Consider the following 21013-nt stretch of genomic DNA (forward strand, 5'->3'; position numbering starts at 1 on the left):
ATGTTAATATATAAAACCTAAGCCAAAACTGGGGGTTGTATTCCACATGGAATAAAAATACATTCCATGTTTTCCCAAATAGGTAGACTAATACAATGGTGAATTTATTGCATGAAGTGAATTCTGTCATCTTTTCAGTACTGCGCTCTAGATCAGCCTTAATAAGATTTCTATTTTAGTTCAAGAGAGGTAATTATTTTTGAATGCTCTTAAATGACTTTAAATATCTTTAGAACGACCTTTTCAAAACTCAGTCTTTTTAAAGACTAGAATAGTCTAACTTACCCTAAAATATCCAATTATATACTTTGTTAAGCATATTCTTATTACTTCAAATTTTATAGGAATTACCATACTAAACAAAATTAACACCCATAAAGTCTGACTGGTTTAGGTTTTTTGCTAATTAACACTATTCTCTAGCTTAAGCAGTATATAGCATTATGCTTAATCACTAAAACCAGCCAAGTTTTGCAGAGATATTTTATTTTTTAATTTATTGTTATTATTGAACTCTAGGGATTTTTCTTCCCCACCTAAATTACTGAAAAGCTTGTTCTCTGTTCATGTAGTCTCCCTAACATGTAATGAAGGGACTCCCCATTAGAAGAACCACCATTTCCTCTTAATGGTTTGTATGGCATTTCCTGTGTCCCAGTTTGGGAGCATTTGTTCAGTAGCCTTTAGAAATTGCCTGATGTGTTAGTCGGCTCCCTGCTCTTGCTGGTAGAGCTTTGGCCTTGGATATGACAAAGCCAGTGAAGAAAAAATTTCATTAGAAGTCTGCAGTAGCAAGTTCTACAGAAATGGAGGCTGCAATTCACAATCATTTTCAACAGCTCTAAAGGTAGCTTTTATTGAGAGCAGTGGTGCCACCTGCCCAATCTGCCTTTTCCTACAGCCTTCCTGGTACCAGTAGTAGCATGTCAACTATCTGGCCTGGTAGCAAGTTCGACTGGAATACTGAGCCACCTCAAAACTAGCTTGGCAGCCAAAAATTGAAGTCTTTAACTGTATCATTTCATTGAACCTTGTCATCATGCTGCTGTACGATCCCTAGTTTTGTAGTGAGGACTACATGATGGTAGTCCACAACTGGACTGAAGGTAAACTGAAGACTCTGTGTGCCCCATGAAATTCACTTAGGAAAAGTAGGCATGCGTCTTTTTTTTAGATACAGACTTAGGGTATTTACTAGCCTTATCTTATGTGTATCACAAGCCATTCTGTTTAGTGCAGATGCCTCGAAATTAAGCCCAGTGACTTCAGTTAGAGTAAAGAAGGTCATGTTGTTCTGTACTGTGAACTGAGTTCAGAAGGAGTGGATGTTTCCACAGCTCATGAAGGCCTTGCAACAGCAGGGAATTGATGAGATAAGACAGGCCCACATGGTCCACACTGTCTGCGAAGAAATACGGAAAAAAAAAATCTGAAATTCTTTGCTGGTATGACCTAGAGGGAAATGTCTTTCTCATTGGAGATCTCATGGTCAGTCTGTCCTTGAGCATGGCAGCAAAATGCAGTAGGTAGAGAGCTTTAAAAAAGGCACAATATTTAGAAGATCACAAAGTATCTTTCTGCTCTTTTGGATGCTGTGACCTGCCTCTAATACCTCATGCAGGGAAATGCATCTGCCCCCTCAAAACCAAAACCACCTCTCTGTGTTTTTTCTGGACACTTGTGCAGTGAAGGGAAAAAGATCCCTTGAAGTGATCATTAATATCTTGAACTGTGATGTTTAATTGCAGGCACTGCCTTAATGCCCAGCTGCAGTGTTAGGTGCATTTGCCAGGCTGTGCAAGGACTGTGGAGAGAGAGCTTGAGTAGGGGAAAGTCCAGAGGATCACAGATTGCAAAATCTCAAGCAATTACCCGTACCCATACTGTACTTGTCCAGTCTGCTGTCTTACGAAGGACCAGTGACTTTATATATGTCTAAATTGTCTAAGTTGAATCCCTGTCGTGGGTTTAAAAGGGGGATAAATTAGGGCCTTTTCAAACTTGAAAGCAGCAATTTACTGGATTGCCATTCATTAACAGTATACACTGCCAATAATTAGGTCTCATTCATTATCAACCATTTCTCATATTCAGGGCAGTTAACTCTTAAAAATCTTGCCCTTATTAGCTGTAAAGATGTAATACCACAAAACTGCTGTCATACATTCAGCATAGCTTACGTATAAATATATATGTAAATATATACATATATTAGAAATAAACATTTATTCTATACATTTATATATAAATATATAAATTCCTAAATATTTATATATATGCCTAGCTGTGTTAACTAAATGCTTTTCGGTTATGCCAGTAGTCTTACAACCTGCAAGTGCATGCAGTGTTGCAGAATGCCGTATGCAGTTTCTGGTTTCACTATTCTAGTATGCATACATCTGGGTTAAAGAGAAGTGAATACTAATTATATCTTTCTTTTAGTATGCAACTTGTTTTTACATGCAGCAGGCCTCAGCCTTGACTACTTCAGGATGTAGTACACTTTCAGTATGCAGTAACTATCATGAAATACTAAATCCCACAAAGATCATTTGTAGTTCTTTATGCTCTAAATACTCAAGGGGGGCTGGGCAAGATGGGGGATTTGGAGGTCTTGTGTCTCATATATTGGCCTGTGATTGAGGAATATGAGCTAAGTGTTTCATGTACGACAATTTCCAAAAACCTTAATCCCTTTTCCTGCATATAACCTATAAGCTTGTTACCAAAAAAAAGTGACTAAATACGAATGTAATATTTGAAGAAGTAGAAGGGGTATATCAAATGCACACAGTCACAAAGCTCTTCTATTCCTTTCATTCATATATATATATGAATATATGTATGTCTTGGCAAGTCATCTGATACAGTGTTACAATTAAATGTCACCAATTTAACATTGTATCATAAAAATACAGGCTTGAAGTGTACCATAGTGAAATCAAATTTAGAAACAGCTTGATCTTCGTATTAACATTGTATTATGTGGATTTGTAACAGAGTCATAAATGATTGGAGTTTAAAAAAAACCTGTTTATAGTATTCAATTCAGCCTTTTGCAGTGAATGCACAATAATCTTTCTTTGCAGTAATTCCATTGTTATTTAAATGTATTTTTTAACACATCTAATGAAGGTGTCTCTATCATTCCATTCTAAATAGCATGCCTTGGGTGGTGTAACTCGGACTTCTGCCACAAGAAGCCCTTTTATTTCAGATGGTGTGCCTTTGCCAATGCAGTTGCCATAGCTTAAATGTTTTTAATTGTATTTATTTATTAATTCTTGCTATATCATTTTGTATTGAGATGACATTAAGAATAGGCATAATACTTAGTACAGTTGTGTTACTGGAATATGCAGTTTTCTTACTTCCTGATATTCTTAGATTTGACTCCAGCAGAAATTTGCAAGTGCTTATTTTTAAATCACAAGAAGAGCAAACTGTTCATTGGTCTCAAAGAGTGAAATGAAATAAAGAAGTACTGAATAAAGACCATGCAGTTATTAAGTAGATTTCCTATTTACTCTAGTATGACCCTGCATTTAAGCGGTAGCAGTGTTTTTAATCTTTTCAACCATACTTTGCTTATGCTTCACTTTTCCAGTTGCAGGAATTCAGCTAAACTATTTAAATCCTCTGAAAGCAAACTATCTATACCCATCACACTGGCTTTCATGCTAGGTGATCAGATTATGGGGGATAGTAAAATACTTGAGATACACACCACTTGCCACAACTCTCTGCTTATGCTGCCACCAGAGGACTCATCTGAACTTCTTGCTGAAAGATGAAGGACATCCTTAAAGCAAATCTTTCATTCCCATGAATAAATTCTAGATTAGTTCAATCTAACATAGTGCACAATTCCAGGATATATTATCAAAAAGCATTGTCAGAAGGGCAGAGTTCAAGCATTTGTTCCTTTTACTATGTGACTTTTTCAGTGCTAAGCAAAATTAGATGAATGCAATAAAAATTGAACTCAAGCTATGCTGAAAAGCATGGAGGGAGATGAAAAGGCATGCAGGGAGAAGAAATAATGAATTACCTCCCATGACAAGAAAAATCGTATAGCTTTTCCTGATGGAAGAGTAACTGTTCCTTTGCTGCTTTACTACTCTTTACTACTTGTTTTTCCTTCTTCATTTTTGTTCTACTTTTGTTTCTGCCTTTCTTTCACTTTTGTCTTTTTTTTTTTTTTTTTTTTTTTTTTTTTAACCCATTGTTGCTTTTCTGGAATGTTAACCTGAGGGGTGGAAGGTATGCTTATACCCTAGGTGCTTGCCAATAGCATTTACCTGCAGTCAGCATTTAGGTGTACAGGGCAACTCTTTTCTTTTTAAGGGTTGTATAAGCTTCTTCCTTTAAATAGGGAGGTCAGAAGAATGTTAAAAAATTATCATTTATTAGTTGTCTGTTACAAGAATAGATTTCTTTTTCCTAATCAACAGCTCCTGATGATTTTTACCTACAGAAATTAAAAGGATCAATGGTACATTGCTCTGAAATAGAAATGTTAAACTTTTACTCTTAGAAAAGGAAGGGAATTTCACATTTTATGGACAATATTGTTCCTGTATTTAGGAAGGAGTGTGTGTTAACATCTTGTCATATATGGGATCTGATCAAAGGTGATTATCCATTGCAGTGTGATCCCAGACCGACTGAGGTTAAAGCAAGAGCACCTTAAGGTATGGGTAGGTGTTAGATCAGGTTCTCAAAGTTCAGTAGGTTCTTTGTAAGATAAAGTAGGGAAAAACTGAGTTCAGGTTTTCAGGGTGTTTTGTAGAGATACAACAGTTTTTTTTTAAGTTCTGTCTTTCTTCTGTTCAAAATGCCTTGAGTTTTCCTCATAATAATAAAAATACCTATGCTGTGAAAAGAGTTGATGAGCCAAGAACATGACTAAATGTTAGGAGCATACTAGGTAATTGGCTCTGTGATAACTGATTTAATATAAAACCAGTGTATTTCATATCATTAGGTGTGGTGTTTAGAAACTATACTATAGAAGGCATTTTAAAAAATGGGATCAATAGATTTTTCTGTGGGCTATGAAAAAATACTCTAATGTGGTCCAGCAATTGAGTAAAATTCAATGTTCTTTGGGGAAAAACTTAGTTTAGTTTAGAGAACAATTTGGATAGAAATTAAATTGTTTGATCGAAGAGAATTTAAACAGTAAATAACAAAATAACGGACATAGTATAATACTTTTAAATAGAAATGTTGGATTGTGGTTTTGGACAGTTTTTAATACTAGAGTTTTAACTGGATTTTGTCAACACGTCAGTCACTTTTAATAGACGTAATGTGATTACTTACTGAAAATGAGGTAGTTTTTTACCTTGCCACCTGAAAAGGCTTTCCAGAGTTGGTAGGTCCTTGACACTTAGAAGCAAAGGGAAAACCACTTCAAGCAGCATTCTTTGTTTCCATACCTTGAGATTAACTAAATCTGCAAGGGGTAATTTCCTTGGTAACATAAGATACAAGATCATTGGTTATGCCTTTTAGGAGTTCTCATGAGCTCTTGGTGCCTGGAACAATTTTGAGCTCATTTTTGAAATGGGAGACTTGGAGATTTATGTGGAACGCTTCAACTCTTGTCTCCAATTTTTTAACTCTTTTTCAAGGTAAAATATGTGAGATCACGTATAGAATCACTTAGATTGGAAAAGACCGTCAAGGTCATTGAGTCCAACTGTTAACCTAACACTGCCAAGTCCACCACTAAACTGTGCCCCTCAGCACCACAGGTCTTTTAATACCCTTAGGGATGGTGACTCAACCACTTCCCTGGGCAGCCTGTTCCAATGCTTTGATAACACGTTCAGCAAAGAAATCTTTCCTAATGTCCACTCTAAACCTCCCCTGGTGCAACTTGAAGCCGTTTCCTCTTGTCCTGTCACTTGTTAGTTGGGAAAAGAGACCGATCCCCAGCTGGCTACATCCTCATTTCAGGTAGCTGTAGAGAGCAATAAGGTCTCCCCTCAGCCTCCTTTTCTCCTGATGCAGTCATAACCTTCTTGCAGAGATATGGTAAGTACATCTGGAAAGGGGAGGGATTAAACATGTATTTGGGATCCTTCCGTAAGTCTAGACTCTACTGCCTTTGTAGAACGAGAAGATAGAAATGTATCCATATGCTTGAACATCAACAGCGGACTTAGATCTCGTGAGTTGGCCTTCATATACCATAGCTATGCTTCTATTCTTAGAAGACCCTGGCTATGACATATTAACCTCTTTTCATGGCTTCACCATCTTTTAAGCGCCCTGCAGGCTGTTAAGTCAGACAGCCTTTAGTGCTTTTTTAGTTTTGCTATGTCACAGAATTCTGTCTTATGTTACAAGACAATCAATCTCCATCTAATTTTATGATTAAATAAAGTAGTTCTTCATCTATCTACTCTTCATCTTTAGAAGGCTTAGAGTCATCTTGTTCAGGTTGTTTGGTCTAGCCAGCAGTGAAAGCCTCAATACCTTTCATGTTGCTTATGATCACACCTTCCTCTTAGAGCTTTGGCAACTAAATTCACCTTTAAATGTTATTCTAGAGTAACTCTGGAAGCTTCTTTGGTTTAAAATCTCTCTGGAAGCACCAACAGTAGGATTCTGGTTTCTCTGCAGCACTGAAGTTCTTCATAAAAATACTGCTCCTAAAGATTGCTTATGCATGAGGCTAGCATTTTCTCTCCCTGGATTGAGAGCTTTGGATTCACATATTTCTGGGTTAGCTCTGAGGAGCCCTGCTGGTCTTGTCGGCAACCTAAGTTCCTTCAGGCTCATGTACAGAAATGGGGAGATACACAGTGATGTTCTGAAGACTGTTTTGCAGGATTTGTGGGTACCCTGAGATCAGTTTCTTAATCTTCAGTATCAACAAATGACACCTTTTTTTTTTTTTTTCTTTTTTCTTCTCTGAAAGAAGTCTCTTTGAGGGATTGTTGTCAGGTGCACTCTTAGCCCTGTGGTTAGGAATGGTAATGTGTTAACTAGCGTCAAGTTTTTCTTTGTCAAGAGTTATCTTCTGGATGACAAAAGACAGTGCTTTTTTGATACCTTGAGCTACAGCATTACCCAGACAGTTTTGGGTAGACAGACCTGTAGCTCTTCCTGTGATTTCAGGTCGTCTTGCAACAAACTGAGATCATTATCAAGACCTGAGCCTCTGCTTTTTGCCGTCTTACTGCCTAAATGGTGGATGGTTTTCATGGTTTTAGTGGGGCTGTTCTTTCCTGCTTGGAGGCTAATTAGTAGAAAGACATAGTGTGCTGAAAGAAGGTATTAGGCTTAGGGGTTGAAACATGTGGCTTGGCACAGGTCTAGGGTGCACTCATCTCTTCTAACTTGCCTGCCTGCAAATCGGGTTTATTTTTGTGATGTGTGATCTTACTAGTTTCATATTAGGTTCATTTAGCATATTTTTAGGCCTTACATGACCATGCTTTTGGCTTTTGCTTACTTCCTTGGAATCTGTCTTCTGGTAGGCTTTTGGAAGTTCTCATGGGGCTTTTTCCTCCTGTTAGAATCCTAAGTCATCAACAGAAACTGACGAGGATTTGATTATTTTCATGAGGAAATTTTTTTCGATCAGTTCTAGGAGGTCATATCTGTTATTCATTTTGTTAAGGCATTCTTTAGGTGACTGTTGCATACGTGTGGACGTTTTAGCTGTGGAGACTGTTGCTTTTTCAATATCAAGCTATTTTGATTGCTGATGAACTGACGTTTATCACTTAACATAACTTCATTAAAACATGCAAGCAGAATGGCTCCTGTTTTCACTTGTTCTCACTGGCCTTCTGCAAAGTGGAAAACCTGTTGTCCTGATGATTTTGTTATTCAAAATAACAGGCACAGAGTTGCTAATTAGAATGAAGCGATTAGTGAAGTTTCCTTTTCTGTATTACCTAATGTGATTGTGACATGCAGATGTTGTAGTCTCTGAATTAAGAGCTGGGCCATGACAGCTATTAAACCGCAAACAGGATTCATTAGTCGGTTTTGGTTGAATATGACAAAGTCAGGCAAAAATTATTAGAGGTCTAAGAAGACATGGCCTACAAGAAAAGACAAATAGTATTGTTCATTTAAAACAAGGTAAAATAAATAAGCTTAATTTTAAGAAGAGTGCAGAATGTGTTTTGATGGTGTGAAACCTGTGAACTAGTCTAGGGACTTTTCAACACAACAATTATGAGCAGTATTGGTATTTTCCAAACCATCCTCCTTTCCACACCTTCCCCCTCAGGAAAGGTAGGATTACAGATGTTCATGTAGACGTTTACTCATAATTTTCATAGAAGAAAAAAAAAAGAAAAAATTCAAATAGAAATTGTAAGTTTTCTTCAGAAGTGTTTTAATATTAAAGTAATAATCTCATAATACTTCTCTGTTGTATAATAGTTGAAATTTTTCATTTTACTTGGAACTTGATTATTTTTTCTTTGCTTTTGAAAGATTGAAAAAAACCTTGTCTAACCTGTTTTTACCTGCATCCACTTGTCTATATTTAAGCTGCATAGAAGAATAAAGCAGAGTACAGGAAAGATGCATGTTTTTAATGTAATTCTGGTCCACTTAATGCACTGTTTCAGAACAATGGGTGAACCATTTGAGGGTGTGTGAAGTGAAATATTTTTGATGCCAGTGATCCATGAATAAGAACTGATAAATCCTCAAGAACCTCTTTTAAAGTAATGATTTGATTGGGAACTCAAAAATTAAATAAATCACATGCAGTCAAGAAAGGAGTCTTGGATTTGAGGGGAGTTATCCAATCAGCTACAGGCTGAATGACCAAATAATAAGAACTATTTGTTAACCTTATAGTCGCCCATGTGTATTTTTGTACTTCATTAGCGGGTTATACAGTTAGTTTAGAATTACAGTTTAGTCTTGTGTTTTAAGTGTCTGTGTGTAAAAATGCTGATGAAAAACAACCACCTCAAAAATGTTATCAAAGGGAAGCCACTGAGATCCTCTTTCTATAATCAAGTGCAGCCTGTGGTTTAGCAGTGACTCCACCAGTAGCATATGAGCTATAGAATATGTATTTGTGTAAAATCCTTTTTCATAAGCGATGTAATCATTCTGATGAACAAATATACTGTGATAATGAGTTTGGCCTCAGAAGGAGCTATAAAAAGGCCATTGATAAGCATATGGAATGAGGATGGAGTGCAGGATGGAGCCTGAACAGATAACTGAGAAGAAATACCCTGTGCTATAGAAGATGAGGCCTGTGGGCAGTTAGCAGCCACTGAAAATGCCGCTGGTGAGCAGGGAGTCTGTGCTTTGCCATACTGCAAGTGAGAGTCTATGAAACACAATGAACTGAGAAGTGAGGGTGTAGGAGGCTCTGAATTTGACTATACCAATGAAAATCTTGAATTCCTGGAAAATTCTTAAATTCTCCTTTGCAGCATTTTTACAATGTATGTGAAGAGCTGAAAGTTCTAATTTTATGTAAAAATATGAGGCTACTGTTTACTTCAAAATGGCCACACTTGCAATTATTTTGACAAGACTAGGGGCCAAGATCTTTGTTTAACAGAAAAAAAAGACTTCATGTTCTGAAATTGTGTATTTGTGTTTCTTTAAAAAAAAAAACAAACCACAATTTCAGTAAGCCCTAAATAGATAGGCCCTCCCTAATTATTCCATTTGGTTGCTAATGAAAAATGTAACTTGTCTTTTTTCTATACCATTTAAGAAAGCTGTTCTTCCCACTGACCTTTTCAGAAGGCAAGGTAATTCAAGTGATAATCTGAAGAAGGAAGAAAGGATTTTAAATATCCTATTTTTCAAATTAAATGGCATCCCCTTGTTTCACACTTGTGGAGACCTATTTTACAGAAGAAAATGAACCTTCCCACTATCACTGAATTAATTGAATTAAGTTTCTTGTTTCTGAGAACTAACCGATGAAGTAACTGTTCTGCACTGTAGAGAGAAACAGCTGAGCTTGAAGACAGTGAAGTTACTGTAGTTTAAGAGTGAATTTAAATGTCTCCAAGGGTTGTGCGGGTTTCTCCAGATAAAGTTAGGGGTTAAAGCATTATTGTGGCATCTTTCGTAATATTTGAAGTATATGTGGCCACATTTTCTAATTCAGAAGTCCTGTTGACTTCAGCTGAAGCTTTGTCTACGTAAAAATGTCTTACGTATGTCAAAATTTGCCTGACGTGATTCATACTTAAGGTATTGGTAGTGTTGCTTTCGTGTGATACGAATTTATGAATTACAGTGTGCAATTGTGGAGGACGGGGTGGAAAGCATGTTATACTTGAAACCAACACATTGCCTGAAAAAAGCTTCTGTTCCCCAAGGTTTATGTTATTCATATTGAATATTACAGGAGTTGAGTTCGATCCCTTTACTTTCCATTTATTCTGTGTCATCAGTCTCCAAGTGATAGGAAATGAGTTGTTGCAAATGAGTTTGATCTGTACTTGTTTGAGGTCCTTTTGTGCGTGATGGATTTTCCAGCTGCATTCTCTCTTCATTCTGTATTCTGTGTGTTGGGTTTCCTTTGCTTCTAATTGATGTGAATGATCAAGGGACATATAGTGGTACCAGGTCACTATGCAAAATAAGGCCATGGAGCACCAAAAGAAAACTCCCAGGACATTCTGGGTACAGGACAGGTTAATATCAAACTGAATCAAAATTTAGAATTTGTTTGATTCAATCAGATGAGGTAAACTGCCTTGGTAAGTCCAGGTTACAATTGTGGGACTTCTTAATTTGGAGAATAAGCATTGATGTTTTGGTAGTTTTGTCTCCATTCAGACTGAAAGCAGATTCTGAAATAGTAGGAGTCTGTTTAATAGTGGTTCCAACTTCATCATGAGTCTTCGAGTAAAATTACTACTGAAATCACTGGCAACTGCTTCCCCAACCCCACTTTTAAAACTTTCTTCTTCTTTGTTGTATTGTATAATCATCCACAACTTACGGGCCCACCAAGTGCATTATTATCACTGTGATAAAAACTACAAATGTGTTCCCACTTAAAACTAATCATGTTATTACTATAATGCTTTTTTAAAATAAGGTTTTAATCAATGTGAAGCAATTTGCCAGAAAGAAAAAGTGCGTATTTTATGCTTTCTATGCTCACTGAATTTTGTTTGTGTTTTCTTTTTTAAATAGTGATTCCAGAGTTTATTAGTCAAGTAAGTACTGCATTGGAGAGCTTAAGCAAGAACACAGTGCATCTGTTTGACGATAACCAGTTTGTAGACATTTCTAAGAAGGTATATGATACAATTCATAACATCAGATGCTCAGTCATGATGATTCGGGTAAGTTTTTTATGTGTTCATTTAATGTTCATTTCTGTGATAGTTCAATACATGAGGGCATTCTCCTGAGAATGTAGAACTGTGTATACGAACAATGCTCCTAAACTCATATCCAGATTGAACTGATCTGGCAAATTGGGATTACAATGAAATACACATGATTATAACTCAAGAAGGCTAGAACCAGATCAGAATGTTGCGTAAAAATATTTATTTATGTTTGGTTGATAAAGATCTGTATTGACTTCATTAATTATGGACTTGTGCCTAGAACCCCAAATCTGCTTGTAGCTCTTCAACCTTAACCTTATTTAGTGGTATGTAGGAATGGAAAGTATATTCAGGTGATCCTGATAATACCTTGTTGAAGTTTTGTCAGCTTCACACCAGAAGACTTAACAGTCTGATTTCTGTCAGTCTTACATAATCACAAACAATGTACTTATCCTCGTGTTCTTCCTGAAGTTTAAGAAAATGCTTCAGAACAGCATGTTTCTAGAATTTGAAACAGAATTTTATCAGATGCAGAATTTCCCCCAAATTTCTTCAGTCCACAAATCGCATTTCAAATGATATAACTGAGCTGTAGTATGTGTATGTTCAGCAATTTTGTTTTTAAATAGCATTAAACATGGTTAAAAATGTAGATACATCTGCACTATGTTTTTAGTTGAGAAGAAAGTAAGAAATAGATTCCTCTTTTCTTTTAAATATGAAAACATTTTTCAGGCGACTGTGCCCAGTAGGTCTGCCCCTCTTCTTCGCTCTGGTGAGACCCAACCTGGTGTACTGCCTCCACCTCTGGAGCCCCCAACATAAGAAACAAGAAGGACATGGACCTGTTGAAACGAGTCCAGAGGAGGGCCACAAATATGACCAGAGGGCTGGAGCACCTCTCCTATGAGGACAGGCTGAGAGAGTTGAGGCTGTTCAGGCTGCAGAAGAGAAGGCTCTGGAGAGATCTTATGGTGGCCTTTCAGTACTTCAAGGGGGCTTATAAGAAAGATGGGGACAGACTTTTTAGTAGGGAGGGCTTGTTGCGATAGGATGAGGGGTGTAATGGCTTTAAACTAAAAGAGGGTAGATTCAGACTAGATCTAAGGAAGAAATTTGTCATGATGAGAGTGGTGAAACACTGTCCCAGGTTGCCCAGAGAGGTGGTGGATGCCCCATCCCTGGAAACATTCCAGGTTGGGTTGGATGGGGCTCTGAGCAACCCAATCTAGTGGAAAGTGTCCTTGTTTATTGTAGGCGGTTTGGACTAGATGGCTTTTAAAGGTTCCTTCCAACCCTTCTAATATGGAAAATATTAGTGAATCTTAACATATTGCAGCGTATAAGTTAAAAAATTTCAGTAGGAATTCAAATGTGCAAAATCTTTTAAATATCTCAGCCTTGTTGCAATTGTCAGTTATGAAATTGTTTATATACTGAAGAGAGATCCTGAGACATACAACATCTTACCTATAACAGGAGGAGTTTATGTGAGTTGGATTTATCTGGCAAAACAAACCAGACTGAGGCTGATCCTCTGTTAGGTCTTCTGATCAGTTCCTGTTTCAGTGAACATACAGGCCAAGACTTTTGGTTAGGACATCTCTTTTTTTTTTTTTTTTTTTTTTTTTTTTCTGGATCAATTGAGCTTCATTTAATGCCCACATTGCTCATCCTGCATTTCCTTAGTGACTCAGGGACTCCTGTTTTTTTAATACTACGAAGTTGTTTCTTTCAGTTCCTCAGTGAGACCAAGTCTTTTGTATGTCCAGTCATCTCAGGCTTGAACACCATATGATCATGACTGACTATTCCTTTCTGGAGTTTTTCAATTTTGGGAAAGGCACTGAGAAGTTTAACAAAGCTTCAGTCAGTCTCTGTGAAGACGCAGATGCTGCTCTGCAGGAAACTCTTGAGTGTTCATTCTTACAGTCCTCTGTGATGTGTGTATGTATGTGGACAGTCACTGAAAAAAGAAAAGGATATTATGTCCCCTGTACTTCTTTTTGAAGCATGAGGGGAAAATACTTTCAGCTGAAGAGACTGTACATATGCATAACTCAAAGTAAGGGTACAGTGTATGTGTACCAGGGCATAGTGCGTCTGTAAAACTGTTAAGTCATTGCACAACACCTGAATGGACAGTATTAGTAGAAAGATTTCTATCAGGGCCATCTCCCACTGCTGCTTTGCAAGTGCAATTTGACAAGGCAAGAAAAAGCAGAGTATCAGAAATTACCTTGTGGGCTGTACCTGAAGCTATGGGTAGCAAAGAGCAGATACTCCTCCTCCTCTTCCTCTGAACTGAAGAAGTTATGACCAATGGGATAAGAGCCTGCCTCCACCTCTCCTGTTAACCTAAGCAATGTATGTGTTTGCCTTAGAAATCAATTTGGCTTGAAGAGTATTCAACTGTATTTGAATGTATTCAACAGCCCAGCAATTGCAGAGTCCTGACAAAAGCTCAGGAGATTAAAAAAAAAAAAAAAAAAATCATAAAAAAGGGCACGTGGAGCTTTCTACTTAATGAATACCATTATTCACACGCTGTCATGAGAGGGTTTTTTTGAGGTTTGGTGAAATGATAATTGGCTGTTCCGCCATCCCTTAGAGATACTGACTGCCAGCGCAGAGAGTGATGAGGAAACCCTGGCATTCATTTTTTGAGTAAGGATGTATTTGCATTCCTAATTAGATGCATTTCAGACAATACCATTTTCATTTCTCTCTGCCTCTAAGAATCTTTAGTAAATCTGATGGTTATTCAGACGTATGCTGTTACCACAGCAGCGAAGGTGAAGAAATAAAAGTATTCTGTGGCCAACTTACAGAGGCTTACTGATACTCTGCCAAAGAACAATGTGTTGCTGATTACAGGGGCTTGCAAAAGTGAAGCAGGCAAAGAAATTGTTGATCAGAATATAATTGAGAAGTGTAAATGAACAAGGACACTGATTCACAGGGGGCAATTTTTCAACATCAGAGTAAAAGCAGAAACTCTCCAGATGAGTTCCTCAGGAAGCATTTCAAGCATGTAATTACGCAGAGCGAATGTTTTGAAAAATAGAGTTCCTAACTGTAAAATGCTGCCAAATACTATTGTTAATGCAAATTATCAGATATGCTTTTCAACGTCCAAGCTTAACCATAGATACATAAAACATTCATTTCAGTCCTGCAGGTATAATCTGAATAACACTCGAGAGCAACTAAATAGTGGAAGGTGAGCTGCACTGATGAGCAGTACTAGAAATGCCTCTGGAACTGCAGGATGCTTCCCATAAGATGTTTTTTTTAAGCTGTTGATTTGAAATTGTCAGATATTTGATCCAGTGTGTATAGCTGCATGTGCTTATTAGTGTCCACATTCCTCAGTCCTTTCTTGACTCTTGAAGCATCTTATTTTTGTTAAATTGTAGAGGCTCTGGGACCTTGATTTTGCACAGGAACATTTGGGCATTATCTGGGTAGTGTTTTAATCAGAATATTGCTGTTATGGAAATAGATCAGGGTAGAGAATAGAATTAAAGAGAATTCTGTCATGTGAAATACATTGAAGAGTCAAAGGAAACAGGTTGACAGTTTTTGAGACTACATATTATAAGTTGCATAATGTTAAGACATGCTAGAACTTCTTTAAAAACAAAAAGGAGCTATGAAAGTATCGTTTGTTGAAGAGTATGAGACAGCTGGATTGAAGTAACAGCTAATATCCCATTGGGATATTAAACACAGTGGAAAGTGGTAACGACTTCAAATGACTAGTAACTAGTGATAACTGCAGACGTAATAAAGTCATTCTAACAGAAATACACCAAGAACAGTGGAACAGAATTGACCAAGTTTCATGGAATTCTTTGTTTTTATTGAAGGATAAACGAGTGAACTGCTACAAGTTTTCCAGCGAGAAGAAAGGCAGCAAAATGTTTGTATGCTCTGTTCAAAATGCTTTTTACTACTATTTTGTTCATGGAAGCAGTGATTGAGAAACCTGCGTTCCGTAATTTTGAGAGGTGGAAAACATATATTGAGATTGTAATTCTTATCCGATACAGTGCATCATCTTGATGCATTTCTTAAAAATCCTTTCTGCTGAGTGTGTATTCCATGTGCTGTTTCTTTCAGAATTCTGGCATAGAGACTATAGATTCTCTCAGAGTTTATGGTGTTAGGCTCTTTCGGTGTTTCTTCTGCAGATTGTGCCTTTATTACTGTTGAGCAGCCATTCTCTGCACCATGTTGTACATCATCTCCACCCCTAGTCCCCCCCGAAAACTGAGGCAAACATTCATTTTGGTTTTCTGTCATACCTAGATACTTTTATTTCAGCTAGGTCCTCGCTACATCCCCATTCCATTCCTTGTCTTCCCATTTCTTCAGCTAATAGTCTTTTACTGAGGGTTTTAATTTCCTTTGCAAAATCAGGCTCAGTTTAGCTACATATCCAGGTTTCTACAGTATGACCCTTTTTAAAATGTTTCGGTTACCTCAGAATACCCTTGGGATGGGTTCCCTTTTTCTCCTTTTGTTGGTTGCAAATTCTGGGTAGTGTTTCATTTTGTTTTAAAGAAATGTAAGAGTTCATCCATAACAGAGCTTGTGAGCTCTTCAATACACTTGATTTCTCTCAATAAGAGACATCACAGCAGACTTCGATCTCTTGTATCCAGCAGAGTTACAGGAATTTTCAGAACATGGACTTCTCGGAAAGGAAGATAGCAAGTGGTGAAAACCTTCCTATCATCCTGTTTCTCTTTTCAGGCAGTTAATAAGTGCCTAGTTTAAATTCTACCTTTGCTTTTATTAATGACAGAATTATCCTGCACATGCAGGGTTTTCTACTTGTTTTTACTTCTGTAGTAGGAATGAGTTAGATCCTGTCAGATGCAGGCGGTAGCACACATGAATTGAACTTCTATTTAAAAGCTAGAGAAAGCAAAGCAAAGCAGGGAAGCCTTTGAGAAAAGAGACATTTACTGCAGTCTTAATAGTTTTGTTTTTTTTTCCGAGAGAGCTCTGAGACTTCATGGGGAGGAAAGACAAGCAACAATTCATTGTTGGTAAACTTCATTGTTGTCGGTCTGAAATTTATGAATGATGCTAACTCATTATAAATATAAATTGGGAAGTTTGTTGGATAACCTTTTTCTTCGTTTTTCTATCCTACGCCAATTGCACAAGAGGAAGAACTTCTGCAGCGCTAGTTAGCAAGCCAGTTGGATGTGCACCTCTCGTCACTTTCTTGCCATTTCTGACTTGAGTATGTCAGAGCTGACCTTTCCTTCCCTCAGCTTCTTGTCAACTTCCCTGGCAGAAAGCAGGAACTTTCTTGTGGATTTTCACTTGTGCTCACTTATGCACTAGGCTTCTGGTATAAACATAGTACTTGTTATGTTGTAATTTTTTCGACCAGGAGCGGATTTTCTTTCCTTGTTATTTAGGAAAAAATGTGCTCTATACTGGTTGTTACCAAGCAGTTGTTTCCATGCCCTACCTTCTTCAAATGATGCTTTCATGGCTTACTCTGTCAGTCCTGTCATCCAATGATTGATATATCTGGATGCAATGTGACTGAAAAAAAGAGATCATATTTCATGTCCTTTAAAAAAGAGACTGGAAAAAGTGCCTGTCGTCTGTTAAGGATAGTTGGACACCTGTTCCTTTTTCAGGTTTTTATCCTGAGTCACGTAAAAGGTGTTACTAGGGAATGGTATGTTTGTGCTGCAGAAACCACGTAAGAGATGAGTTAAAACTCTTTAGTGCCATGATCAAATATGTATGCGTGCAAGTAAAAGCTTCAGGCAGATATTTGTCCTTGCCAAATTACTTGGCTTTTTAACATCTCGAGTCAGGATTACCAGCCTTGAGGTACTATTATGAGGAATACTTAACTCAAAGCGCTATCCCACATAGGTTACGTTTCATATCTTAATTCATCTACACATGTGTTTTCCAAAAATGTCTATGTTCTTTACCCCACAGTATACCTGGGAGGCCATCTCATGTTGTACAAATACTTACTTGTTTATATTTAGATCTGTATTAGCATCATAAATTCAGTCATTATTATTATGACTCTACCTTGCAGATGTCATATCAAAATGCTGTGTACTGCAACAGTTTTGGGGGACAGTCTACACACAGTTCAGTTTAATGTGCTGCATTTTTTTAAATGCTACTCTCCATTTAGTACCAGGTCAGTTGTGTTCCCAAATAAAAACAAAGTCGATTTCTGTTTTCTGGCAAACAACTACACATAGGATTTTTCCGGTTGTTACCCTAAGAAATACTTTAGAGTTTGGAGTTGCCACAGTTGTCATAACAAGTATCTGCTCTTAAGAGTTGAGGTGTTTCCACAAAAAAATGTAAAACTTCTTTAGTAGCAAAGCAGATTAATATATTGATTTAAAAAACAGATGGTGTGTTCACATCTCAAGTAGAAGGAGGGGAGATAGAAGAGGAGAAGGTGGCTGCTCACCCTTTTAATCTCAGACATGGGAGTGGAAGCCAAAGCACAGATGCATTATTGCATCCAGGGAGGGATGGCCCTTCTCCTCCCACATCTTCAGGTCCCCCAGGCTTAAATTATTGAATTAAAGTCAACAGGGTAGTTGGGGAATGATAGATTTCTTTTCTTTTCTCCTCTTCTTTGCTCCTTCTCTCTCTCTCTCCCCCTCCCCTTCCTCCCCTTTCTTTCTTTCAACAAATGGTAATAGAAACTACTTGGCTTTTGTGCTTCTATATTCCTGCACTTCCAGACTAACAAGTTTTAACTTTTCAGTTCATTGTACGTCCTTCTGAGTGCTGCCCCTGCTCCCGTGCTCCAGCCATTCACTTAGTTTTCAATCTCACAGGGAGATTTCTGGGTTTTAAATTCTGAGTTCTATTTACATATCAAAAGAATAGTGGGTAGGAAAATAAGTGTGCCCTTCATCCCCATATGTGCAGTTCCAAAATTGTCCTTTCACATCTGTGTACTATATTATTTCTATAAAGAGAAATAATTCTGTAGTTTAGGAGTGTCAGAAGCAGATGCCCTCTTCCAAGCAAGAATATGTACCATTTTCATATTGGTTTATGAATATGTTGGAGGAGTAGGCTCTTTATCTAATTGTATCTATCATGTGTATAAACACATGAGAAAGCTCTTGATGTTGTCAGGCTACATCTTGCGTATAGGCCTGATGGTGAAGATCTTTCCTGTCCAAAGCAGCAGCTCACATGTGCCATCCAGGTCACTGTAGATATGGCTAAATGGAACTAAGTATTTAAAAGGAGCATCAGTAACTCACCACTTGGATAGTACCGTATTCAAGCCTGTAGTTACTGTATCTTAACATTTATATCTTTTTTATTATTTGAAATGTTTTAAATACTATTCATTGTTAACTCTTTTTGTCCACAGTACTATGGTTCCCTGAGCCTTCTTTCTAAACCGAAATTACTGCAGTATCTTTTGAACCTTACCTTACGTTTCATTGTCACACATTTTACTCGTCTCACAGTCTTGTTAGTGAGGGGAAAGAGAGAAGAGACACAAACATAGGGGATCACAGAAGGAAGGGACCTCAGGAGATCATCTGGTGCAACCTCCTGTTGAAAGCAGAGTATTATCCAGGGCCCTGTAAAGCCAAGTCTGACTTCACTGTCTGTTTGTTTTTTCTTTTCTATATTAGTGTTAAGATAGTAATGGAGAATTGATGGGGCAAACAAAGCAATAGTGTGTACTAAGTCTTATTTATAAAAGCCAGCTGCTTGTTACCCTGCATGCAGCTACTAGTCTATAATACTTTTACCATTGTTTGCTGTGTTTATGCCAGCTTGTTTACATTCAGCATGTAACTCTACCCTTTTTTATTCTTTCTCCAGTTAAAAATGTAATTTTCTTAATCTGCCTTAGGTTTCCAGTTTGTAAGGTGTCAAGCTAATGGAAAAGATGTTGTGTTGTTTCTTAAAAAAGAATTAAAGTAAAAAAACCAGGTTTTATGGGTTAATATAGATTAAAATAGTGAATGATTTCAGAAATGCTGATACAGGGACCAGTGGTGAAAGTGTTAGCTGCATGCTGTATCCATTACAATATAGATGTGCAATTATCCATCCTGGCAAATCTGCATTGTCTTCTGCCCTAGCTATACAGCCTTAGGCATCATGCAAGGCTGTGAATTAAGAACTTCTCGGCAGCAAATTGCTACATCACTTGCCGTCAAAGTCCATTAGTGCTGGGGTTACTGGGTCAGACAGAGAAGCCAATATACTTTGTACACAAATGGGTGACATGCAGTTTTGACTTACATACTACTATGAATTTCAGTTCTTACCAGTTTAGGGATTAAATTATATTGCATCTATGTCACATATGTTTATGGTTTTAATTGTTGAGAAAATTATCCCTCAGGAAAACAGAACTTTCCAGAATGATTCGGTAGCTCTAGTTTAGTGGCTTATTGGAAACTTAAGCACAAGGCAGTATTTTTTCTGGAACATTAAAATCTTTGCTGAGGGTTTTTTTTCTTACAGCAAGGAAAAGCGTATTCCTTCCTTTCCATTTGGTACTTACTGTCTAATATAAATTATATTCCCAGAGAAACTGAATGAATATTACTCTGTTAAAAGGGAGGGACTGAATTTCTGGAACTAAAACTGAGAGGCACAGCAAAAGTGTTACAAATCACAAATACTCTATTAAAATATGCATCCTGCCACATGGTTCACTGGAGTACGAGAAATGCAAGCCTGGAAATGGAGACTACAGTCTCTCAATAGTGTTAACAGCTCAGGCTATGGTTCTGATTCTGAAATCAGCCCTGTCAGTGCTAGTACCAGTTCTGGCTTGGAGATCTTCATTGCTCAGTGTAAATCTGGCCATAGATCCATTTTACTGATCGTAATCATCTGTACAGTCCATGACCTAGTTGAAATTTCTCAATTGCCATTATTTTCACTGTGGAATCATTTAATTGGTAGGATGGACTCTTTTTAGCATGATGCAGAAAAGCAGTGAGGTGCATTACAAATGTATTCGATATGTAATTGGATTTCAGAAATGTAATAATAATTGTCTGCTAGATTTTGATCTCAGTTTTGCTGGCACAAGAATGGAGTAGCAATGCTGTGGTCTGTGTCGTTTTGAGCTTTGACATTGCTGTAACAGTGTAAGATCTGTTGTCATGCATGTCCTTGCTGATGCAGCAGCATGACAGTGAAATAAGGTTTGGGAGGAATTTATTTATTGATTTAACTCTGAATAGGCCTTTTGGTTTACGTCTTTATAACTCCTTAGTATTTCATAGGTATATTTGAGTTAAGTTTTGCTGTTAATGATACCTTCCTGCCTTTTTTTTTTTTTTGTTAAAAACGTTGCTTGTGAACTTGAATCATAACAGACTATTTTCTTAGAAGTGTTCTTGTAGAGTTGGAATGCAGAGTTGATGAAGGCAGGTGGGCATACCAAGTAAGAAGGCATAGTAATAACAGGAAAACTGACTCAGAAAAAACAGAAACCTTGAAAGAAAATTCTTTGGAGAATTTTAAAAAAAGTAATCCACTGAGCTTGATAAATGGAAGATGGTATTTTTAAGTACTGCTTACCTGAAAAGATTCTGTAGAAGTAGACAAGCCAGATACTGCCTAATTACCTGAGAACCTCGGGGACTTACAGCCTGTTCTTAAAAAGAGACCCTTCATTATATTCAGTACCA

At 37.3% G+C, this 21013-nt stretch overlaps 1 protein-coding gene across 1 annotated transcript in view; it reads left to right on the forward strand.

Annotated features, from left to right (window-relative positions):
- Nucleotides 1-21013, forward strand: part of CTNNA3 (catenin (cadherin-associated protein), alpha 3) — a 518658-nt gene that overhangs the window by 406334 nt on the left and 91311 nt on the right. Inside the window, exon 13 of the mRNA XM_009894002.1 lies at nucleotides 11167-11318. Within this exon, the coding sequence (XP_009892304.1) occupies nucleotides 11167-11318 (152 nt within the window). The remainder of the gene's footprint in view (nucleotides 1-11166; nucleotides 11319-21013) is intronic.

This window comes from Charadrius vociferus, unplaced genomic scaffold, assembly GCF_000708025.1.
Source record: "Charadrius vociferus isolate BGI_N301 unplaced genomic scaffold, ASM70802v2 scaffold611, whole genome shotgun sequence".
NCBI lineage: Eukaryota > Metazoa > Chordata > Aves > Charadriiformes > Charadriidae > Charadrius > Charadrius vociferus.